At 42.9% G+C, this 26,127-nt stretch overlaps 1 protein-coding gene across 3 annotated transcripts in view; it reads left to right on the top strand.

Annotated features, from left to right (window-relative positions):
* The window catches only part of ZNF740 (zinc finger protein 740), a 112,272-nt gene that overhangs the window by 40,256 nt on the left and 45,889 nt on the right, over positions 1–26,127 (top strand). For 2 of the 3 annotated variants that reach the window (XM_030198183.1, XM_030198182.1), the window contains exon 3: positions 22,563–22,652. In XM_030198183.1, the coding sequence (XP_030054043.1) occupies positions 22,563–22,652 (90 nt within the window). The remainder of the gene's footprint in view (positions 1–22,562; positions 22,653–26,127) is intronic. The other variant, XM_030198184.1, reaches the window with a different exon arrangement.

Below are 26,127 nucleotides of genomic sequence, written 5' to 3'. Positions count from 1 at the left end.
AATGGAAACTAAGGTCACGCATCTCAGAAACGACCAAATGCAAGCCCTTTGGTCATGGGATGAGCCAGCATTCGTAATGCACTGGTCCCCCTGACATGCCAGGACACCAACGGGGCATCCAAGGGGGCAGTGCAGTGGACTTCAGAAAAAGCTCCCAGGTACATAGCTCCCTTTTGTGCTGAGCCCCCCAAAATCCACTCCCCACAACAGTTCACCACTACCGTAGCCCTTATGGGTGAAGGGAGGCACCTAGATGTGGGTACAGTGGGTTTCTGGTGGATTTTGAAGGGCTCACATTTACCACCACAAGTGTAACAGGTAGAGGGGGGGGGGCCTGGGTCCACCTGCCTGAAGTGCACCGCACCCACTGAAACAGCTCCAGGGACCCTCATACTGCTGTCATGGAGCTGGGTATGATATTTGAGGCTGGCAAAAAATATTTAAAAAAAAATTTTTTTTTGAGGGTGGGAGGGGGTTAGTGACCACTGGGGAAGTAAGGGGGGGGGTCATCCCCAATTCCCTCCGGTGGTCATCTGGTCAGTTTGGGCACCTTTTTGTGGCTTGGTTGTAAAAAAAAAAAAAAAGAACCAGGTAAAGTTGTGCAAGTGTTTGTCAGGGACGCCCTTTTTTTTTTTCCATTATGGGTCGAGGATGCCTATGTGTTAGGCACGCCCAAGTCCTGTCTCTGACATGCCCCCAGGAACTTTGGTCGTCCGCGCGACCGAAAGCAGTTGGGGACGCCCAAAATCGGCTTTCGATTATACCGATTTGGGCAACCCTGTGAGAAGGACGCCCATCTTGCGATTTGTGTCGAAAGATGGGCGTCTTTCTCTTTTGAAAATAAGCCTGATAGTAAAAACTTTTTTTAGGTATATTAAAAGCAAGAAGCCGGCAAAAGAATCAGTTGGACCGCTAGATGACCGAGAGGTAAAAGGGGCGATCAGGGAAGACAAAGCCATAGCAGAGAGATTAAATGAATTCTATGCCTCGGTCTTCACCGAGGAAGATTTGGGAAAGATACCGGTGCCAGAAATGGTATTCAAGGCTGACAAGTTGGAGAAGCTGAATGAAATCTCTATAAACCTAGACGATGTAATGGAGCAGTTTGACAAATTGAAGAGTAGCAAATCTCCTGGACCGGATGGTATAGTTTGAAATGTCTATATGCGAATGCCAGAAGCCTAAGAAATAAGATGGGAGAATTAGAATATATTGCACTAAATGAAAAATTAGATATAATAGGCATCTCTGAGACCTGGTGGAAGGAGGATAACCAAGATAACTGATAGAATTGAAAAATGAACTGGCGGAACTATTGTTAGTAATATGTAATTTATCTTTAAATCAAGCATGGTACCAGAAGATTGGAGGGTAGCCCATGTAATGCCGATTTATTTAAAAAAAAGTTCCAGAGGGGATCCGGGAAATTATAGACTGGTGAGCCTGATGTCAGTGGTGGGCAAAATGTTAGAGACTATTATAAAGAACAAAATTGCAGAGCATATTCAAAAGCATGGATTAATGAGAAAAAGCCAACATGGATTTAGTAAAGGGAAATCTTGCTTCACCAATCTATTACATTTCTTTGAAGGGATGAACAAACGTGGTTAAAGGAGAGCCGGTTGATATTGTGTATCTGGATTTTCAAAAGGCTTTTGACAAAATGCCTCATGAAAGACTCCAGAAGAAATTGGAGAGTCATTGGATAAGAGGTAGCGGCCTATTGTGTATTAAAAACTGGTTAAAAGATAGAAAACAGAGTAGGGTTAAATGATTAGTGTTCTCAATGGAGAAGGGTAGATACCGGGGTTCCTCAGGGGTCTGTTCTGGGACCGCTGCTTTTTAACATATTTATAAATGATCTAGAGATGGGAGTAACTAGTGAGGTAATTAAATTTGCTGACGACACAAAGTTATTCAAAGTTGTTAAATTGCAAAAGGATTGTGAAAAATTACAAGAGGACCTTACGAGACTGGGAGACTGGGCGCCTAAATGGCAGATGACGTTTAATGTGAGCAAGTGCAAAGTGATGCATATGGGAAAGAGGAACCCGAACTATCTATATAAATAATTCTCACCTCAAACATTCTGAAGCTCACTCTGTGGCAGGGAAACACTGAAGCCCTGCACTTAGGCTGTCACCACTCAGGCTGTCACCACTCTCACTCACTGATAGACCCGCCCGCAGCCACGCCCCTTCCGCACATAATTCCCTACCTCAACGTTCTAATGAAGCTCCAACTTCCGGTTCTTGAGGCTGCAGAGATCGGAATTTTTCTACAGGACTGTTTGCTCTGCCCTCGTGTCAAACGTGATGACGTTAAGGGCGCAGAAATGGCAATTGCATCGCTCCGCCCTCGACGTCAACACGTTTGACGCGAGGGCGCCGTTTCACCTGCAGGGCCGGCCCGTCGGGCAACGGGGAGTCAGCTGTTCGCCCAAATCACAAACGTCGGACGCAAGGCGTGAGGCAGCCAGCCTGAAGTTCAGAGGCAGCGACTGACCCACCCAGCCAGCACGGACGAACAGAGGGACTGAGGCAGGCAGCCTGAAGGTTGGACGCACTGAAGGAGTCAGCCAGCCACTCTCCACATCGCACTGCGGGGGGGGGGGGGTGCGGGGTCCACGACCCTGAGGCCAGCAAAAAGGGGAGGGGGATGGGAAGGAAACCGCCTTGCTAGCGCCCGTTTCATTGGCCTCTGAAACAGGCTTTCCTTACTAGTAGCTATATAATGCAAGGTTCCACATTAGGAGTCACCGACCAAGTTAGGGATGTTGGCATCGTCGATGATGATACGTTGCAATCCTCTGTTCAGTGTGCTGCGGCGGCTAAGAAAGCAAATAGAATGTTAGGTGGTGTTAGGAAAAGAATGTAAAACAAAAATGAGGACATTATAATGCCTTTGTATTGATCTGTGTTGCGACCGCACCTCGAATATTGTGTTCAGTTGTGGTCACCACATCTCAAGATATAGTGGAATTAGAAAAGGTACAGAGAAGGGCGACGAAAATGATAAAGGGGATGGGATGACTTCCCTATGAGTAAAGACTGAAGTGGCTAGGGCTCTTCAGCTTGGAGAAGAGACGACTGAGGGGGAGGTATGATGGAGGTCTATAAAATAATGAGTGGAGTTGAACAGGTAGACGTGAATCATTTGTTTACTCTTTCCAAAAATACTAGGGGACATGCAATGAAGATAAAAAGTAGTAAATTTAATACGAATCGGAGAAAAGGTTTCTTCAATCAACATGTAATTAAACTCTGGAATTCGTTGCCAGAGAATGTGGTAAAGGAGGTTAGCTTAGCGGGGTTTAAAAAGGGTCTGGATGGCTTCCTCAATGAAAAGTCCATAGACCATTATTAAAATGACTTGGGTAAAATCCACTGCTTATTTCTGGGATAAGCAGCATAAAATGTATTGAGCTTTTTTGGGGATCTTGCCAGGTATTTGTGGCCTGGATTGGCCACTTTTGGAAACAGAATGCTGGGCTTGATGGACCTTTGGTCTGTCCCAGTGTGACAATACTTATGTACTTATGTATTTTAAGTCTAATTTATATGCATAAAATGATAATGAAGGATAAAACAATTGTACAGTAAAATAATACAGTGCAACACCACAGGGTAAAAGCAATGAATATAGGAAATGTAAATGTGGCTAAAGTAAGAATGCAATTAATGATTAGACCAACAAACATGTCGTATTAGAATCTGATAAAGCGGCAGAAAAGGAGCCATTATGGATCAAATGAATCATAAAAAAGGACGGTAATCAATTTAGTTATTCAAACCAGAAGCTATAAGCGTGTTGAAAAGAAAAATCAGTTTTTGTTCTTCCTTGAGGAGGAGATTTGTCAAAATTTCCCCTTCTCCAATTGGGTCTGAAAAGTTTGAAAACCAGAAATTAAACTCCAGTGGCTAATAAGTGGTACGTTTTCTACATTCCTGTTAGTGCAACTGCAATGTTCTATGATCCGAGTTTTTATTTCTTTGTCGGTTTAACCAATGTAAAGGAGTGGACTAGGGCACTGGATGATGTAGACTGTGCCACAAGTATTGCAATCTGAGGTGTGACGTAGTTCATATCTTTGATGTGTAACGGGATGTACAGAAAATGATGTTTTTCAAAGGAGTGCCGGCAGACACTACACTTCTTTGTTTCCGGTGTTCCAAAAATAGTCCTTGCTGTTCAAAATGTTCTGGCAAAGTAGACTGGACCAGTTCTTTCAGGTTCTTCTCTCTAGAGTAGGCTATTAACCAGTCTCTTATCTCTGAAACATTATAATCCATGAAGGATATGCCAGTGGACAGAAAAGAACATTTAACATAACATAGTAAATGACGGCAGATAAAGACCTGTAAAGTCCATCCAATCTGCCCAACAAGACAAACTCATTTTACATGGTATGTGATACTTTATATGTATACCTGAGTTTGATTTGTCCTTGCCATTGAGTGCATAAAATGTCCAGTGTGGATCTTGAAGAGACTGTTTATCATCTGTTAATGCTTTCCGTTATCCGGCCTGTACATGTTTCGGGTATCCAAGGCAACAACCTCTAAGACCTGATGTTTGCCTATTTGAAATCTTCAAAGTCTGAACAAATGCGGCAAAGTCTTAAAAATTGGCATAGTGGTAGATTTTTCTTCAGAGTGGGATTATAACTGGTGAAATGTAGAAAATGCATTTCTGTCAGTTTCTTGTAGATAGTTCTTTTGAAGAGATATTTGTTCTTGATGGTCAGGTCAAGAAAATGAACTTAGGGGCCCTTTTTCAGGACTATCACCAGCCCATCGTGTCCCTCAGCTGTAGTCCCGCCCCAAGCGTACGCCATGTCCAGGGGGATAAGAAAGCTCCCTTTAACGGCTTGCACGGTGGTAATCAGCATTGCCGCTTACCGTTCCGTTACCACTGACCTACTCCCTCCTGCCTCTGCGCCCGCCTGCTGCAAAATATTAGGAAAAAAACTGTACCTACCACACAGCTCTTGTGGGTATGCACCAGGAATGTTTTGACCCCTTTACCAACTAACGCTCAAAACTAACAGTGTTCATATAAATTACATGCTGTTAGTGTTGAGTATTGGTCAGTAATTTTGACTTGCTGTTGAGCTGGTGTTTATCTGGTGCTGTTGCCTACAGCGCTGGACTTTTGTGTATCAGACCCTGAGTCTTGCCTAGTAATCCAGCACTGGCATTAGGTGTTGAACATGTATGTATTTCAAGGTTATTAGTAAACCCAGAGTCCTACTCCACAGGCTGGCTGGGGTTAAAAGTGCTCAGCAAGTCTGGAGATATGGGGTTTCAAAGCAATTAATAAAAACGCACAAACTACCATTAAAATTAAACAAAAAAACAATCAAAATTGCTATGAATGATATAACTGTTTTTCAGACAACAAACATGTGAGCGAGAGGTATTCAGTATTGCGTTTCAATAAATTGTGGATAAGTTGAGCAATAGTGTATCTACTTAGCCTATAATTATCTATATTTATTGCATTTGTATCCCACATTTTCCCACCTCTTTGCAGGCTCAGTGTGGCTTACAATACATCATGAATAGTGGAGATATATAGGAAATAAACATTTAGTATTACAGAAAGATCTTGTGTAACATGATAATGATAAAGCATGATATTAAAATAACAAGCAAATAGTAAAGACAATTCTGGGTATATGTGAAGAAGTTCATTCTGGATATATGTGAAGGAGTTCATATTTGTTGGTCTTTGTGGTATGCCTTGTTAAAGAGATGGGTCTTCAATAGTTTGCGGAAATTAGTTCATAGATCGATTTTAAGTTGTGCGGCACCGCGTTTCAGAATTGTGTGCTCAAGTAGGAAAAGGTTGACGCGTGCATTAGTTTGTATTTTAGCCCTTTGCAGTTGGGGAAATGAAGGTTGAGGAAAGTGCGGGATGATGTCTTAGCATTCCTAGGTGGTAAGTCTATCAGGTCTGACATGTAGGCTGGGGCATCTCCATGAATGATTTTGTGGACCAGGGTACATATTTTGAACATGATGCGTTCTTTAAGAGGGAGCCAATGCAGCTTTTCTCGTATTTAGCACTCTCATATTTTGTTTTACCGAATATGAGTCTAGCTGCAGTGTCAAGTGAAAACCGTAAACAAAACTTATCTGAGTCTTTAAAACAGTCAGCCCAAGAGCTTAAATGTGAGAGATAGTAGCTCGCTCAATGCAGGCATTTCAGCAGAATTTTCTGTTTCAAGGGAGTCTTCAATAAGAGTAAAACAAACTTAGAATAAGAATCTCAGAGTTGAAGACCAGTGTACCACAACAAGAAAGATAATACTTAAATGTTAATCCCCACCAATATGGTTGATTCATTTTTAATTCCCTGGTTTTTGTACATTCAAAAAGACAGCAATCCAGTCAAAGTGCAAAAGATAGTGTACACTAGTTTTTTGGTACACTAATATATTGCACTTTGGATCGCTGTCTTTTTAAATGTGCATGTGCCAGCACATTAATCCACACCTACTTGGCTGACTAGTTTTTAACACTAAAGTATGTGTTTCTTGTTGTGGCATATGGTCATTAACTTCAAAACTGTTCCCAGATATTGCTGAACTAGAACTTGTTGAGGACTCGCTTAAAACAGGAAATTCTACTGAAATGCTGGAATCGGGGGTTTTAACTCTTAAGTCTTTTTTTTTGGTTGAGCTACTACCTCTCATGTTTAACCTTCTCAGCTGGCTGTTTTTCCCTTGACCATGATTTTGAAGAGAGGTAGGTGATTGTAGGTTATTAATTTGATGCACTATTGTTTGACACATCCACAATTTATTGAAACTCTATAATGTATGATACCTCGCTTGTTTGTTTTTTTTTATTTTAAGCAAACAATAATAAACATTGAAGAAATATAGGTGTATAAGCTGAACATCACCCCAAACATACCCTCCCATATCCCAATTAAAGGACACGATATATGTTGACATCTAAACAATCAAGTTCCCATCGCTTATCCACCCAGTTATAGCCTATAGGCACCTGTAATATCAGATCTCCTGAGTAGATGTACTTGAGCGCCAAGTGTCATAAATGTCCCACACCTTATGGAAATTAACCAGTTGTCCATTACAGATTGCCATTTGGTCATCTGCTATATATAGTCCATTTTTTTTGTAATATTAAACTTACTGAAGGCGTATTGATTTGCTTCTAGGCTTCTGTCAGAGCCACCATGCTAGCTGTAAAAGAGCAAGAAACAAGCTTATGGAGATTTGGTTTTACACCCACTGGTTTAGTGTAATAAGCCGTGCTCAGCCCTTTTTGGGTAGGTAACCTGTGTTCTATGTTGAACAGTCTATAAGCACCATGTCCCAATAAGACTAAGCCTTTGGGAAAGTCCACTAGATTCGATAGAAATTTCCTTGAGTGCATGCACCTGTACTGGTTTTATATATTTTTAGTAGTCTCAGTGGAGCGTAATACCATTTGTTTAAGATTTTAAAGCCATTTTCTATAAGGTTGCTTGCAATAGAAACCTTTTTAATAGGTGTGAAAAGCTTCTCTCCCGTGCTTTTGGTTCATGAGTGGTACCCATATCAGTCTCCCATTTGGTCAGATAGTAGCCTATGGGGTTTTGTTGAGATGATGATGCTAGATAAAGACGAGATATACACCATTTGCCACTTACCCCTCTCGGGGCCTTCTCTAGCCTCTAATCTCAATTCCCCTTCTGCCCTCTGAAAAAATGTAATCTTTAATTTGCCTATACTTGAATGTGTCTCTCTGAGGGAGTCCATAATCTTCACACAACTCTGAGAAGGGGAGCATTTCACCTTCCTCCCAAATTTGTCCCAGGGTGCATAGTGGAGGAGTGGCCTAGTGGTTAGAGCACTGGTCTTGCAGTCCAGAGGTGGCCGGTTCAAATCTCACTGCTGCTCCTTGTGATCTTGGGCAAGTCATTTAAACCCTCCATTGCCGCAGGTACAAACTTAGATTGTGAGCCCTCCTGGGACAGAGAAATATCCAGTGTACCTGAATGTAACTCACCTTGAGCTACTACTGAAAAAGGTGTGAGCAAAATCTAAATAAATAAAATGGCCTGAGAAGGGGAACATTTTACCTTCCTCACAAATTTGTCCACGGGTGCATAGCCCCTGCTTAGCCCAAGCGCTATGTCTGTTCTATCTTGCCTGGTAGAAATCTTGGATCATAACATAATGCTGTTTGTAGGAAGAATTGCTTATTGGGAAAGAATTTCTCTCCTAGTATTTTCCAGGTAAGCAGAAGGGTATCCCATTCCCCTTGGCAATCTTTTAGTTAAGAGCAGCAGCTCTTGTTTTGGAAGCCAGGGTGTTGCCCATAGTGGAGTTTGTCCTAGCCATCCCTTTTCCATTCGAACCCATATTTCACCTTTCGTTAGTTACTACTGAAAAAGGTGTGAGCAAACCTATCCAAATAAATAAATATTTCCAAGGAGTCATATACCCAATCAGTTAAGATTTTCAGCTGGCAGCTTTATGATATCTGTTATAATTGGGAATCCCCATGCCTCCCCAGAGCTTCACCTGATACATCACCAACTTTCTAACCGTAGGTGGGCGTTTCCTCAATATAAAGGAGAAGATTTTTCGATTAAGTCTGACAAAACATTTTGTTAGGAGCAAAGAGGTAGGGGCATAAATAGGTGTAATAGCTTGGGTAAAAGCACCATCTTTACTGCCTGAACTCATCCAAGCTGGGAAATATTAAGACCGTCTCAGGGCTAGTTCCTACAATAATTCTTTAATCTTAGGTGGGGGAGTTTGATAAAGATCATCAGAGGACCTAGTTATGTTGATCCCTAAATATCTAATGTACCAGTGGTAAATTTCTGTAGCTGAGCCACCTCCAATTTCCCAATTTACAGCTTTAAAATTTCTGATTTGGACATATTATCTTTAAAGCCCACTACTTAACCATAGTGGTACAGCAATTGTGAAACCTGGGATAAAGATTCCTCCTGGTCAGTTAAAGAAAGGAGGACATTGTCAGCAAATAACATAATTTTACTTTTATCTGTCCCACTTCACACTCCTCTTACCCCTGAATGGGTCCTAGCTGTTTGTGCTATAGGTTCTGTTGAAACTGCAAATAGTACTACTACTACTACTAATCATTTTTGTAGCGCTACTAGACGTATGCAGCACTGTACACATTATATGCAGGTACTTTCTCTAACCCTAGAGGGCTCACAATCAAAGTGTTTTTGTACCTGGGGCAATGGATGGTTAAGTGATTTGCCCAAGGTTACAAAACTGCAGTGGGAATTGAACCCAGGTTGCCAGGATCAAAACTAACCATTAGGCCACTCCTCCACTCAGATAGTAAAGAGTTCACATCTTTGGTACGCTCCCCAGAATAGTTCAAAATGGGTTGTATAGGAGTGGAGGAGTGGCCTAGTGGTTAGAGCACCGGTCTTGCAATCCAGAGGTGGCCAAATCTCACTGCTGCTCCTTGTGATCTTGGGCAAGTCACTTAACCCTCCATTGCCTCAGGTACAAACTTAGATTGTGAGCCCTCCTGGGACAGAGAAATATCCAGAGTACCTGAATGTAACTCACCTTGAGCTACTACTGAAAAAGGTATGAGCAAAATCTAAATAAATTTATTTTTATGCATGCCAAGGGTTTCTTATAGATAAGATGTATTCAGGTCAAATATCATCCAGAAAGTCCCAATTTCTCTAGCACAGAAAATATGATTGACAAATACACCCTATCAAATGTATTCTCATTGCTTGATAGCATAAGTGCAGGTGTATTGTCAATCTTGACCTGATGTATTAGGCGTAGAACTGTGCAACTATTATCGAAAGTTGCTTCCCAGTGACGAACCCCACCTAGTCTTCATAAATTAATCTTGCGATCACCTGTTGTAGGTGGCGTGCTAAGATCTTTATAAAGATCTTATAATCTGAGCCTAATAGTGATATAGGAGTGTATGAACCAGGTCACAGTCTGGCTTTTCTCACAAGCCTGTAATAAATGTGGTGACTGACTATACACTCACTCTACACCTGGTCTAGCTGGCTGCACACTCTGTAACTTAGACCAGCCCCTCGTATCGTGTTTAACTGTAGAAAGATTTTGCCCAGAGTTTAGCCATCCATTTTTTTTTAATCTTAGCTGACTCTGTACCATCCATTGTGTCCCCATCTGTATACTGTTTTCAATTGCGAGCTCAACTTTGAGGTTCCATTGCAGACAAGCTTTATTGTATATCGGTGCATAACACGTAGCAGCTCCCATTCAGACTCACCGCTTTGAGACTAATATTACAAGTGGATGTATTTATTGAACAAAAAAGACTCCTGATGCAGGCCTCATAGGCCGAAACACAGCTGTGTCGAGTCTTGTTCATCCTTCAATAAATAGCTGGAGCGTCGTCCACTTTTTAAGTCATCTTCGCTGTTTTGTTGTTTGCTACATATTTCTGTGGAGATTTGTTTCTTCTGTTACACACCCATCTATATATCTGCACTTGGCTCCTCAGCTAGGTAGAAATGGGACACTTTTAACCCAATGACAGAGGAGGTTGACAAAATCTTAAGAGACCTTCGACCAACTACCTGCTCCCTCGAGCCCTGCCCATCAAAAATAGTGCAGCAGGCAAGTATGGGCCTCATAGAAGGCGCCACAAAAATTGTGAACACCTCTTTTTCTAATGGGCAGCTGCCAACAGCATTAAAAAGGGCAGTGGCCCACCCTCTGCTGAAGAACAACAACCTTGATCAGGACAAACTTGAAAATTACAGGCCAGTATCCAACATCCCGTTTCTAGGGAAACTCATAGAACAAACAGTCTGTGTTCAACTTAATGACTGGTTAGAAAAGAGAAATTGGTTAGATCCATGTCAGTCTGGATTCAGACCTGATTATGTTACAGAAACGGTCCTTGTATCCCTACTAGATGATCTTCACAGAAACCGAGACAAGGGATTCGCCTCAATGTCGATGTTAGTATTGCTTGATTTCTCTGCAGCTTTTGACACCGTGGATCATGATGATATCATGCTAGTAAGACTGACAAACAGGTATCAATGGAACAGTACGTGCTTGGTTCAGATTCTACCTATCAGACAGGCAACAATCCATAATGTTTGGCAGCAACTCATCACCACCATGAACACTGACCAGTGGGGTGCCAAAAGGAGCGATACTGTCACCTATTCTGTTCAATATCTACCTCAAGCCACTAACTGAGCTGATTCGGTCAATGGACACTCAGTTCTACTACTCATACCCATTGAACCTGACTTACCTACAGCCTTGAATAAACTAATTACTTGTCTAACATCAATTCAAGAATGGGTTAAACACAACAAACTGCCTGAACTCAAGTAAAACCGAGCTTCTCTGGGTCCCTAACACAAGTGGATACATACCTGACATCAAAATCCCGTTTGGGAAGTATGAACCCCCCACCCTCAAATCACAGGTCCGAAACCTTGAAATACAGTTAGATTCGACACTTACTCTGATTCCCCAAGTCCAAGCAACCTTCAAGAGCTGCTTCTACTATTTGCGACAGCTACGCTGCCTCTCTCCTTACATCGAGAAGGTAAATCTTATCCCAATTGTACATGCCATTATAACATCAAGACTGGATTACTGCAATGCACTATACAATGGTCTTGACAATAAAGGGCCTGCACCAACTCCAGTTGATTCAGAATGCAGTTGCAAACGACGTGACCATATCACACCATTTTTTGGAAAACATTCATTGGCTACCAGTACAATACAGGGCTAAATTGAAAACTCTGTCTGATCTTTAAGGCCCTGAAAGGAAATGACCATGAGTACTTGAAAAATAGGATGATCCTCCACACACCACCAAGGACAAAAAGGTCCTCCCAAGGACTTTCACTAACCACACCCTCTCTAAAAGACATTACACGATGTGATACCCACAAGTAAGCCTTCTCTGGAGTAGCCCCCACACTCTAGAATGCACTGCCTGAAAGGCTGCGCTTAACGCAAGACTATCTCTACTTCAGGAAACAGGTGAAAGCTTGGCTCTTCAACCAGGCCTTTACTGGAAGAAGTAACTAACTTGCAAGTCTCACTCAAACACACAAGGAATACTCATTCTGCATATACTGCAGCAGGACATGTTTATCCACTCCTACTCTAACTGAGATAATCATTTAACCATTTCTCTGACCTCATGTGCAACTTTCTTTAAATCAATGACCTTACTTTCTAACTCTTCCTACTTTCTTACCCTTCTATATGTTACATCTTTGCTTTACTCTTCGCTATCACCTATAATGTTCTATTACATATTGTGTTGACATTGTAAATAGTATGCCATGCCATACTTTGTATTGTTTTTGAATATTTTTACTGCTGTAATTGTCTATTGCTCATGCTTGATCTGTTCTTACTGTACACCGCCTTGAGTGAATTCCTTCAAAAAGGCAGTAAATAAATCCTAATAAATAAAATTAACATCATATCTATGTTTGACTGTTGTATTGCTTGCTTATTAGAGGGAAGCGAATGGGACTTGATATACCACCTTTCTTTGGTTTTTGCAACTACATCAAAGCAGTTTACATAGTATAATACAGGTACTTATTTGTGCCTGAGGCAACAGAGGGTTAAGTGACTTGGCCAGAGTCACAAAGAGCTGCAGTGGGAATAAACCCAGTTCCTCAGGTTCAAGGTCTGTTGCACTAACCACTAGGTTACTATTAGGCGTTTCATCAGTATTATGCTGACATGGAGGGGCATTTTCGAAAGGGACATACAAGTTTCGATTTGGACATCCTTGCAAAACATCCCAATCCAGGAGCGGGGAAACCCATATTTTCGAAACAAGATGGATGTCCATCTTTCGTTTCAAAAATACTGCCAGGGACATCCAAATCCTTAAATTTCGCCGTCCCTAGATTTGGACGTCCCTAGACATGGACGTTTCTAGTTTTCAGCAATTTTCAAAACTAAGGACGTCCATCTCAGAAACGACCAAATGCAAGCCATTTGGTCGTGGGAGGAGCCAGCATTTGTAGTGCTCTGGTCCCCCCTGACATTCCAGGACACCAACCGGGCACCCTAAGGGGCACTGCAGTGGACTTGATAAAATGCTAGGAACATAGCTCCCTTACCTTGTGTGCTGAGCACCCCAAAACCCACTACCCACAACTGTACACCACTACCATAGCCCTTACGGGTGAAGGGGGGCACCTAGATGTGGGTACAGTAGGTTTGTGCTGGGTTTTGGAGGGCTCGCAGTTTCCTCCACAGATGTAACAGGTGGAGGAGTGGGGGTGCTGGGTCCGCCTGTCTGAAGTGCACTGACCCACTAAAACTGCTCCAGGGACCTGCATACTGCTGTCATGGACCTGAGTATGACATCTGAGGCTGGTATGACATATTGTTAAAGATGTTTTTTGAGGGTGGGAGAGGGTTAGTGACCACTGGGGGAGTAACGGGAGGTCATCCTCGATTCTCTCCAGTGGTCATCTGGTCATTTCGGGCACCTTTTTGTGCCTTAGTCGTAAGAAAAACAGGCCTGGGTGAAAACGTCCAAGTGCTTGTCAAGGACGTCCTTTTTTTTTTTATTTATGAGTCAAGTACGTCCAAGTGTTAGGCACGCCCAAGTCTCGCCTTCGCTACGCCTCTGGCATGCCCCCTTGAACTTTGGCCGTCTCTGCGACAGAGTGCAGTTGGGGACGTCCAAAATTGGCTTTCGATTATACCAATTTGGACGTTTCTGTGAGAAGGACGTCCATCTTCCAATTTATGTCGAAAGATGGGTGTCCTCCTCTTTCGAAAATGAGCCCAATGGTATTATATCCATTATTTGAATATTCTTCCATGCCATCTATTGTTTGTATTGTACTGACATCCTATTTCAAATTTACCTCATTTATTGTATTTATGTTTATATTTGGTAATTTTACTATTGTTACAATTTTAACAAAATAGTAAGTTTTATGTTAAACTGGACCTACTGTACACCTGTTTGGGTGAATCTGTTCATAAAGGCGGTTAATACATCTCAATAAAATAAAAATAAAAGTTCAAAGGATCTTTTCCTGGTTTTAGCAGGATTGTTACCCCCTCCAATCTCTAAGAGGAGGGTAGCACTGTTGCTAGATCAGATGCCTGGAAAACCTGCAGCAACAGAGATACCAAGATCCTCCCAAAAATTATATTTATTAGTTTTTCCAAACTCTGGAGGAGATCAGAAATAGCCCAATTTACCTCCTTGTCAGTATGGGCAAAGCGTCACTCAGATATTGTGCAGTTCATCTCTGAGAGGTCATCTCCTCTGGTGTATAGAAATGTACAAAAATGTCCTGTATGTCCCTGAGGTTGGAGTGCTGGACCCCTCCCTCATCTTTGATAGAATTAGTTTCTTCAATTTAGTCGCCAGCAAGTGGCTTGCTCGATTGCCAAACTGAGGTGGGGATGTTCAAAACGAAAAATACCGCCACAATAGCATGGGGAAGGAACTACTTAATGCTCAATGCTAATGACTTGCAAATTTAGGCGTGTTCTAAGCATTGAGCATTAGGGACTTCTGCAGCAGGATTGTGCCTGGGCATGCGCTCAAGAGCTGTTTAAGCACAGCTCTTGAGCGCATGCCCAGAACGATGGGGGGGGGGTGGGGGAAGAAGAAGAGGAAGTGCCGGTTGCCCAGTGTCCTGGTAAGGAAGAGCAACCTGACCCAGGCGTGAATAGTTGTAAGGGCTGAAATGCTGCTTTAGTCTTTTCAAAAGTCACTACTGTAGGAAATTGTGATTTGCTGTGCCCTCCCAGCTCACATTCCCAGTGCCTCTATCAACAGCATCATGGCTAAAATAAGCTTGCACAGTCATATATACACACACACACACGTGTGTGTATATATATACAGTGGTGGAAATAAGTATTTGATCCCTTGCTGATTTTGTAAGTTTGCCCACTGACAAAGACATGAGCAGCCCATAATTGAAGGGTAGGTTATTGGTAACAGTGAGAGATAGCACATCACAAATTAAATCCGGAAAATCACATTGTGGAAAGTATATGAATTTATTTGCATTCTGCAGAGGGAAATAAGTATTTAATCCCTCTGGCAAACAAGACCTAATACTTGGTGGCAAAACCCTTGTTGGCAAGCACAGCGGTCAGACGTCTTCTGTAGTTGATGATGAGGTTTGCACACATGTCAGGAGGAATTTTGGTCCACTCCTCTTTGCAGATCATCTCTAAATCATTAAGAGTTCTGGGCTGTCGCTTGGCAACTCGCAGCTTCAGCTCCCTCCATAAGTTTTCAATGGGATTAAGGTCTGGTGACTGGCTAGGCCACTCCATGACCCTAATGTGCTTCTTCCTGAGCCACTCCTTTGTTGCCTTGGCTGTATGTTTTGGGTCATTGTCGTGCTGGAAGACCCAGCCACGACCCATTTTTAAGGCCCTGGCGGAGGGAAGGAGGTTGTCACTCAGAATTGTACGGTACATGGCCCCATCCATTCTCCCATTGATGCGGTGAAGTAGTCCTGTGCCCTTAGCAGAGAAACACCCCCAAAACATAACATTTCCACCTCCATGCTTGACAGTGGGGACGGTGTTCTTTGGGTCATAGGCAGCATTTCTCTTCCTCCAAACACGGCGAGTTGAGTTCATGCCAAAGAGCTCAATTTTTGTCTCATCTGACCACAGCACCTTCTCCCAATCACTCTCGGCATCATCCAGGTGTTCACTGGCAAACTTCAGACGGGCCGTCACATGTGCCTTCCGGAGCAGGGGGACCTTGCGGGCACTGCAGGATTGCAATCCGTTATGTCGTAATGTGTTACCAATGGTTTTCGTGGTGACAGTGGACCCAGCTGCCTTGAGATCATTGACAAGTTCCCCCCTTGTAGTTGTAGGCTGATTTCTAACCTTCCTCATGATCAAGGATACCCCACGAGGTGAGATTTTGCGTGGAGCCCCAGATCTTTGTCGATTGACAGTCATTTTGTACTTCTTCCATTTTCTTACTATGGCACCAACAGTTGTCTCCTTCTCGCCCAGCGTCTTACTGATGGTTTTGTAGCCCATTCCAGCCTTGTGCAGGTGTATGATCTTGTCCCTGACATCCTTAGACAGCTCCTTGCTCTTGGCCATTTTGTAGAGGTTAGAGTCTGACTGATTCACTGAGTCTGTGGACAGGTGTCTTTCATACAGGTGACCATTGCCGACAGCTGTCTGTCATGCAGGTAACGAGTTGATTTGGAGCATCTACCTGGTCTGTAGGGGCCAGATCTCTTACTGGTTGGTGGGGGATCAAATACTTATTTCCCTCTGCAGAATGCAAATAAATTCATATACTTTCCACAATGTGATTTTCCGGATTTAATTTGTGATGTGCTATCTCTCACTGTTACCAATAACCTACCCTTCAATTATGGGCTGCTCATGTCTTTGTCAGTGGGCAAACTTACAAAATCAGCAAGGGATCAAATACTTATTTCCACCACTGTGTATAGCAATGAGCGAAGTCGGCAACTAAACCCAAACTGTGTAGCGGTTACCTCTATTCCATCATCATCTGCTGTTCCACTGATGAGTGCAGTAGACTACGAATCCACCAGGCCACAGAGAATCGGACTGCCTGTGCAGACCTTTGGTCTCCCCATTCCTCTACTGTTGGGACAACCCTAATTCCAGCTCCGAGCTGGCATTAGAGTTTTCAGCAGCAAGAATGCCCTTGTTTGGCACGCTAGCCGCTGAGCATTGGGGAGGAATATGGAGTGATCTGATTAACATGCATTTGCATTCTCATTGATTCATGTGCTCGCTGGCCCAGCATACAGCGCAGAGCAAATGCAGGCACTAGTCCAGCACTGTTGGCCTCTAGTGCCCACATTTGTTTCTGAGCATCGGGGCCTGAGTGTTACTTTTTTCAGATTTTCTGAAATCTCACCTAGTTGCAAATCATTAAGTTCCATGTGGAGTAAATGCAAATGCTCCTCTAGAGGAGAGGCATTTCCCTGTTAAGAGGACTGCTCCACAATCTTAATTTGTTGGTGTAACTGTGCTAGGTGGGGTTTTTTTGTAGATGGGCCTGCAGTACTATGATTTTTGCCTCTCATTGCTGCCTTAAGTCCTTCTCATAAATAAATGGGTCCACCTCTCCAACGCATTGAAGTAGGAAAGGGATGTAGGTCAACCAAATGAGTAGGACTGCAGAGGTGGATCAATATATTAGGTTTTTATTGTCAAAATAGAGATACAGTAGACTCAACATGGTCTCATGTTTCAGCGATCAGGAGTCTTGGTATCTGCATACATTAAATACATTTAAAAAATATATAAATATATGTATACACATACATTCACAATGTATACATAAAGGATACATGTTAAAATAGAGGATACAAAATATAAAAACATAACTGTAGGATTGTAAAATTAAAAATGATACAAAATATAAAAACATAATTATAAGAGCATAAAATTAAAAGCAAAACATGAAAATGTACATGAAGAGGTATTTGTACAGAAGTGATCCCAAACATATATGAATATCAAAGAAAATGTGTTAAAAGTGAGACGTGTAAGTATAGTCCTATATCCAGAAAGATGAAAATAAATGTATAATCTATATATTACACCACCATATATTAGAAATGTGGCTGGTGTGTAGAAAGGAGAGTAGAGCTGTAACTAAGCTGCATGGATTACTCAAAAGTAATGATTCAAAACAATGTCTTCACCGCAAACCTGTAATCACTGAGAACCAAGCAAAACAATAATGCTAAAAAAGTTGCAATGGGCTGAGAACCAGAAAAAAAGATGAGGAAAGGATATCCTACAATACAAATGCAGCAGTCCTCACCACATAATGTAGTATAAAACTACACATGTAAGGGGCACAAAGTGAAACAAATTAACTAAAATGTCATTGGGTTTCTCACTGTGTACATAGCACTGAAATAGGAGCCTCAAATTATCGGAGGAAAACATGACAAACATAACCAATTTAAACAGGCTGACTAGGCACAGAATAAAAAAATACGATGAGAAACCAAGATTAAAAGAACTATGGTAGGGTTAAATACACCAAAACAAAAACAGAGCTAAAATGAGAATAAAAGCCTAATATATTGATCCACCTCTTTTTGGTTGACCCTTCCCTACTTCAATGCATTGTACTTTGCTCCATAGGTATCCTTCCTTGTTTTTCAAGTGTTGGTTCCACCTCTCCAACCTTACTTTGCAGTATATATTCTCATAACTCATTTTCCAAGTATATCACATTAGGATCTATCAAGAGTGTCACTAAGTGCCACTGTCTAGGGCCTGCTCTTTCAGCAGCTATGCCCATGATTAACGGTAGCGGAGCATGGTCCGACCATGTTCTTATTTGGATACTAACAGAATGTAAAGTGTATGAAATATATGCATATCTCAGGCAGAGATTGGTACATTAATATGTATTTTGTACTTGTGAAAAGTGAGTGTAGTCCCTTTTTGTTGGGTTTAATTGCCTCCACAAATCTGATAATCCCAATTAGCTATGAATCTTTTCAGTTTTATCCTGTCTTATTGGGCATATGTCACTGCCTACAATGAGGTGACCCTCCATGTGTTGCATCAGGACCTGCGTGAGCCCATCCAGGAAACTACCTTGCTCATTATTTGGTGCATAGACATTCAGGAATATGTGTCTTGACCAGTTGAGTAATTGGTCAAAGATATAGCACTCCACAATCCTTTTATCACTTTTTTTAAATTTGGCACTGATGTGACAGATAGTGCTATAAGTACTCCTCTATTCATGGTTTGAAGGCGATTAGAAGCACAAAAAATTAGTCGTTCATGGTAGGTAGCAAGTGTTTCTCCTGGATAAAACCCATTTCAGCCCTTAGTCTCATCAGCTGTTTAAAGAGGGCCACTTCTTTCACATCCGATTTAATTTCTTGAAGACACACATGAATTTCCATCAGCGGATTTGCTAATGGGGCCGGAGATTGTTGCCTAAGTTGTAGTTGCGCTGAGGTTGTCTGCGAAGGAGTTAAAGATGAGGCTGCCGCCATGATGTCTCTCTGCACAGTTTTTTTTATTTTTGTTACATTTGTATTCCGCGCTTTCCCACTCATGGCAGGCTCAATGCGGCTTACATATTGTATACAGTTACTTATTTGTACCTGGGGCAATGGAGGGGTTAAGTGATTTGCCCAGAGTCACAGGGAGCTGCCTGTGCCTGAAGTGGGAATCAAAGTCCACCACCCTAACCACTAGGCCTCCTGTATAGGCAAACTTTGCTAAGTTACATTACATTACCATGGAGTTATATTCCCCACAACACTTTAACATAGTTTGGAGTGGATTACACTCAAAAGTATAACAGTACAAAAAATTGTGACCTTACAATCATAATAAACTATGGTAATAAAGTACAGTCACAGTTAATTACATCCATTTTAACTAAATTGTGCTTCTAATAGAAGTCCAGTTAGCTAAGCTCAGATAACCAAAAAGTTAATTATAACACCTTAAAAGACATAGTAAGAAGTAAATTAATCTAACCAGAAAGCACATCGTTTCTTAATAAAGCTGCCTTTAAGGATTTATGGAAAGGCACATAATGAGTTAAAGAAATTACAGAGATTAGCAAATTTTTGTGGCCTGATAAGAGAATAAGGCTGTTAAATTTCTTTTAAAATGTGATCCTTTATAATATGGAAAGGTTGATCTTAGATTATTATGAGTATCATATTTTGAGACCAGTACGTTGATCAATGAGCATGTATAAAGCGGAAATAGGCCCTTCAGAATCATAACGACAAAACAACATAGTTTAAGAAGAATACGCACCTGGGTCATTCCTTGACAAGTGGTCTGATTTCAGAGAAGTGCCCTGTTCGACCATCACGGATTTTGATGAAATTTTCTGTGAACATTCATACATGTCCCCAATGAACGTTGGTAAAGTTTTACATTCGCCGATGCAATACTTGCTGAGATATAGTAATCTGTTTGACCCCATACTGCAGCCTTCTATGGTATGACTCCGAGATTTCAGCAACTTTGAGACACCGTATCTCCGGCAATAGTTTGTTGAGAGAAATAAAACTTGGCCATCTTGTACAAGAGTCATTCCGTGTCAAGTGGACCAGGGGTCCCCACCTCACCATCTCAGATTTTGATGAAATTTGGTACATAGTTTCTTTATGATAAAAAACTAAGCTGTGCAAAACTTTAGTTCAAAAGACAAAAAATTGGAGGTTCTAGGGGACCTCAAGTAAAGGGTTGCAAAATGTCGCCTGAGCAAAAATGACATTTTGGGCCAACTTCCAGAAGCTGTAAAACTGGAAGTTTTAGTAGTACAAGGGGGATATTTGGAGAACCTGCACTACTTTTAGGGCTTAATGAACTGGCAAAACCCCATGTTCCTAGTCCTCTTACTTTTTGAATGGTTTAGGCTCAAACGTTGCCATAAAAACGGCAAAAATCAATTTACAGCGATGTTGAGGCTGCTGTAGTTTCTAAACTAGTTGGCCTTTCAGGTTGATTTTTGGTAGGTGTACTAAATGCAGGGCTGTAATGAGGCATTCCAATTTGCAGCACTTTCCTTCAAGTGGTTGAAAAATTATAAGCGTTCAAAGTTGGTATAAAAAGCATTTTTGCCCATTTTGGGCTATCTTTGATGCCCTTGATCTCCAGTGGGACAGCTTCAATATTCTTTCTTTTAGCACCATTAGAAAGAGCAGATTTCCTTCTATCAGAATATGTAGTTTTCAATTGTAAAGTTTGGCTTTTTATATCTCTGGAATTAAAGGTGTGATAAACGTGAAATTTTGCACACAACTTATCAACACAAGGTTTTTGAATGTAAAATTTCATTCTCCTAATGTTTTCCATTAGTTCACAAATTGAGTGTAAAGTTGATGATTTTTGCAAAAACACCAAAAATTAGGGTATTTTTAGCCCACTTTTAAAAAAAAAAGACCTTCTGGAAACTTTTTAATCATTTTCATTAGAGCATATTTCAAACCCCTTAAAAAAGTAGGGTTGGTTTTTCATCGCGAACGTAAAACTTTACCAATGTTCATTGGGGACATGTATGAATGTTCATCGAAATCCGTGATGGTCGAGCAGGGACCACCAGATCACTTGACATGGCAGCCAATGGAACTTCACATAATTTACTCACAGTTTGACTTTTAATACTCATCCTTTCCTCCCCACAAACACACTATATGTTGAGCTCAATAAATATGTAAGTCTTGAGGCATTAGGCTGTCTGATGGTGAGGATGAATAGCTTTTTGCACCAAAGTAACATGGAGGTGTCTGCCTGAGCAGCCATTCCTTTTCATGTTGTCACTTCCTCCCCATAATGTTTGTTGTCTGAAAAATATACCCTTCATTCACTGCAATTTGATTGTTTTTGGATAAGAGTATTTTGGCCATTGCTGTCAGTATTTGACCTATTGGTTGGGTAGGGTCCTCTGGCTGAACCCTGGCACAGTAGGTCATACTTTTCTCATCTATATGGAGTTGGTATTCTCAGGACCTTTGAATGGGTGCTCCACCCACCAAATTTTACTGACCACCTAGCTTACTTAACAGACATTTTTATACTACTACACAGTACTTCCCTGTCTCTGTGTGGCTAATCTTTCATGCCACTCAGCTAGTAAAAATTTCTGGGGAGAATATGGAGTGCTACAGACATATTTGATTTTCTTGTGGAGAAGGGGGAGCATCTGGAGACCACACATAAAAGATCCTCTGATGCATTAGCTTTTGGTCTTCATCATGCTAGGATAGTATGGATTCTCAGAATAACAGCAGTGATGATGGAAAAATAAAAAAACAGAATGTACTCTTCAGATAAGGCAACACTTCCCTTATTCTGCTTTAGGTTCTAGCATACATTCCTCCTAGATGTGTAGTATTCTCCAGAGTGGGCTTGATGTAGCTAGCAAGGAGATTGCCATGCTGTACGCCCATCTCACCATTCAGGCTAAGAATGGGGAAAAGGACTGAACGCCTGACAATTATGAGAAGTATATTATACAATGTCTCTTCTCTGCCAAAATCCCAGGCTTTACAGCAGTGGTTCCTAAACTTTGGTCCTGGAGGCCCCCTAGCCAATCAGTTTTGAGGATATCCACAATGAATATTCATGAGAGAGATTTGCATGCAGTGGAGGCAGTGCATGCAAATCTCTCTCATGAATATTCATTGTGGATATCCTAAAACATTCAAAAGTATAACCAGTACAAAAAACTTGGAGCTTAAGTCATAATAAACTATGGTAATAAAGGGGGCTCCAGGACTAGATTTGGGAACCACTGCTTTACAGCTTACAGAAAGGCCTCTTGATGAAGTTAGTATTATGTGGAAGGTGCCATGCTGACAGCTCTTTCGTTTATCTACAAAACCAAGTGTGGTACAGGCACTTGTAGAGTTGTAATCTCCAAGCTCATTCACAGTTTTTGACACTGCTAGCTAGGGAACTCATATTTGGTGAGTAGGGAGGTAGATGTTTTCAGACATGGTCTGGTACAGACAAAAGGACTTAAATTTCAGTTATTGTTTTTTCTTTCTTTAAGAAGAATCTCCATAAAGAAAAAGAGAAATCTGGCAACAATAAAGAGAAGGAGGGCAATGAATTGCCAAAGCCAAAGAAGAGCCATAAAAAGGCAAGTCAACTTATGTGGTATACTCAGGGGACAGCATGTACATGGTGTCTGGAAAAAGTGGGACCTCTTACATAGTTTCAAAACACTTTGCAATTGTTTAAACATTTAGTATTACCTTTGAAAATACATTAGTCCAGTCTTTATTAGGAAAATCCCTTAAACGCTTTGTGCCATATGCCTTATTTTGTCGCAAAATTTAATCACAACTTTATTTTTGCTAAAATGGTTCTTAATGGTCACTTCCTGAATAACATTTTGAAAACGGGGATCATCCAGTTTTTACAGCATCTTGCAGTAATACCTGTCAATAATAATAATTCCTTGTCATCAACAGCAGATGAATCCATTAACTGATGGGTTGTATCCGCCTACCAGCAGGTGGAGATAGAGATATACTGAAGGCAGAGGGGGTTGGGCATCCAGGAACACCATGTGCTTTCATTGTTCTCTATCTCCCAGCAGGTGGATGATTTCTCAGCTCCTGGATTTCAGCCTGGGGTGGCTCCTGTGCTTTGCCAGTAGAGCAGGGGGTGTTGGCTGGTGGTGCTCACTTTAAAGGCATACTTGGTTTTCCCTGTCCCTGCCTTACCCCATTTCCCCTCCCACCGGAGTTCCTCTGTGACTGCCTGCCTCTAACTTTCCTCACAGTAAAAAAAAAAAAAAAGAGGCTTTTTCCAGAGCTCGTTTGACTCGGTCTTCTGAGGTGAGAGTAGTGCCCAGCTCCTCCGGGGAGGTTCCCTCTGACAATACTCCGTGCGGGGTAAGTTTTGGTGCGAAGGCGCCATTTTGTTTTCTATATTTGATGGCTGCTGAAGGGGTTAAGCGCTGCTTCCACGGTGGGAAACGCAGATCAGCAGGCACATGCTGCCTAGATACTAATGCTGGCATGAGCATGGCGGGCAGTGATTCTTCCCGCCCGACGGAGTTGGCAGCGGGCGCCATCTTGGAGATGCCGCGTGACTCGACCCTCGCGGTTGCGCAGGGGGACGCTTCGTTTTGAGGTTTCTAGAGGAGCTATTGCCTCCACTTCCCCCAATGTGGGGGCGGATGTACAAGGTGAGTTTTTCTCCCCTGAATTTGTGCTGCTGATGCATAAGGCTTTTATGTTAAAAAGAGCACTGCCTGAGGCTCCTGACAATTCCTTTATTTCCTTGTCATCAAGCAGATGAAGCTATTACGTATGGGTTGTGTCCATCAACCAGCAGGGGGAGATAGAGAGCACTCAACTTTTCACAGTGCCTTATGGCCAGCCAGCTCCACTGCCTCTTCAGTATTGTCTATCTCCCCAAGCAGGGTGGCTGCAGCTTCTTCGAGCTCCATCAAAAATCTGCCTGGGGGGTGGCTCCTGGCTTGCCAGTTGTTAGCCGGGGTGTTAGAGGCTATAGCAGCTTCACTTTGAAGGCACATAGGTTAGCCCTTTCCCTGCCTTACCCATGCCCCCGTGGATGTGGACATATTAGCTTGCTTTTCCCTGTCCTTTCCCTCTCAGTGGATGCAGGCACATTGGTTCTTATTACCTTTGCTTTCCTTACAGCGTTAAAAAAAAAAATGGAAGAGAGTTTTTCCTTTGATTCTTCTATGGGACCGGAGCTGTGATACTCGGTCCGGTGAGATAAGAGTGTTTTCTAACTCCTCCAAGGTGGGCCCGCGATCGGGGCGTTTTTGAATTTTCCCGCCGTTTTCGGCGATGGCTGCAGAGAATGTAAAGCGCTGTTCCTGGTGTGGCAAGCGCAAATCAGCAGCGGGGCTCTGTAAATCGTGCTGTACATGTGTAAGAGCCGGCCCGAGCATGGCAAGCGATGATTCTTCCCGCTCAGAGCTGGCAGCGGACACCATTTTGAATTCTCTGCATGGCGCGGCCTCCGTAGAGACCTAAGCCTGGGGGGGGGGGACCTCGAATTGAGGCTATTCAGGGAGTGGCTAGCCCCGGACGGGATCTGGGTGCCCAGGGCGAGTTTTTCTCCCCTGATTTTGAGTTATTATTGCATAAAGCATACATGCTGAAAAGAGCTCTCCCTCAAGGGTCATCTGAGGCCCATTCTATTGTCGTCCCCTCCGGTGGATTCTGGCCTGGGACTGCCCGCTGAGGCTATTTTCCCTGATAATTGACATAAAGAAAAGCATAGAAGGGCTAATTCCCCTTCAGATTGTGGTGCACCTCCTTTCCCCCCCCCCCCCCCCCCCCCCCCCATGGTCGGGCTGTGAGGATTTGGAGAGTTCTGGCAGGCCTTCGTGGTCTGAGGAGCCAGAGTCAGGTACAGAATTACCACAGGATCTGGATGATCCCTCCGCGGTGAGGATTTTCCACCGTGATGAGCTGCCAGTGCTTATTTCAGATGCCCTACAGGTCCTTTCTATTGAAGAGCCTGACAGTGGCACGGCCTCCTCTGTGAATCCTAGGATGGCTAGTACCAAAAAGCTTGCTCGAGCCTTTCCTTTGCATGACTCCATCCAAGAGCTTATTTCCGCTCAGTGGGCTGACCCCGAGGGACCTTTGAAAGTTTCCAGGGCTATGTGGCAATTATACCTTCTGAGTGAGGAGCATTTGGCTCGCTTTGCAATGCCTAAAGTAGATGCCCTAGTCACTGCGGTGACAAAGTGAACTACCCTCCCTGTGGAAGGAGGAGTTGCCCTGAAGGATATACAAGACCGTAGGCTGGAAGCAGCACTTAAACGGTCCTTTGAAATTGCAGGTCTTACTGTTCGGGCGTCTGCATGCAGTTGTTATGCTGCTAGAGCCTGCCTGGCGTGGTTGCAACAGGCAGTGGAACAGCCCGGAGATGGAGCGGAGCTCTTCTCGGATGTGGCTCCGCGGCTGGAGTCGGCCTTGTCCTTTTTGGCTGATGCCCTTTATGATATTGTCAGAGCTTCGGCTAAACAAATGGCAGTAGCAGTGGCGGCTCACCTTCTTATTTGGCTACGACATTGGGCAGCGGACATGGCCTCTAAGCAAAGGTTGGTGAAGTTGCCCTTTCAAGGCCTTCTCCCATTTGGTGAGGAGTTGGAAAAAAAAAATTGTTAAAGGCCTGGGAGATCCTAAACCCCAGCGCTTGCCCGAAGATAGGCCGAGGCCTTCTTCCAAGGGCCAGGCGGTCCACTCCTCTTATAGACCTCGCTTCCGTGAAGCTAGAAGGTACCGCCCGGGGCGTTCTGCTGGGTTCACTTCTCGTGCCCGTTTTTCAGCAGAGGAACTCCTTTCGCTCGGACAAGTGTTCCGCAGCCACCGGCTCTAGGCCTGGAGTTCAGGGGCGACCCTCTCAATGATGGTGCGCCGGCCCCCTCCTCGCTTCCTGTCATCGGAGGACGTCTTTCCCTCTTTGCCGAGGAGTGGGCCAATATTTCCTCAGATCAGTGGGTTCTGGACCTGATCAGAGATGGCTACAGAATAGAATTCAACGCCCCAGTAAGAGACGTGTTTGTGGAGTCCCGATGCGGTTCTGGCGGCGGTAGAGGAGACTTTGCAAGGTCTGATTCA

Source organism: Microcaecilia unicolor, chromosome 3 (genome assembly GCF_901765095.1).
Source record: "Microcaecilia unicolor chromosome 3, aMicUni1.1, whole genome shotgun sequence".
NCBI classification, from domain to species: Eukaryota; Metazoa; Chordata; class Amphibia; order Gymnophiona; family Siphonopidae; genus Microcaecilia; species Microcaecilia unicolor.
The sequence above is the reverse complement of the archived record's forward strand: the minus strand, read 5'-3'. Positions and strand labels throughout refer to the sequence as shown.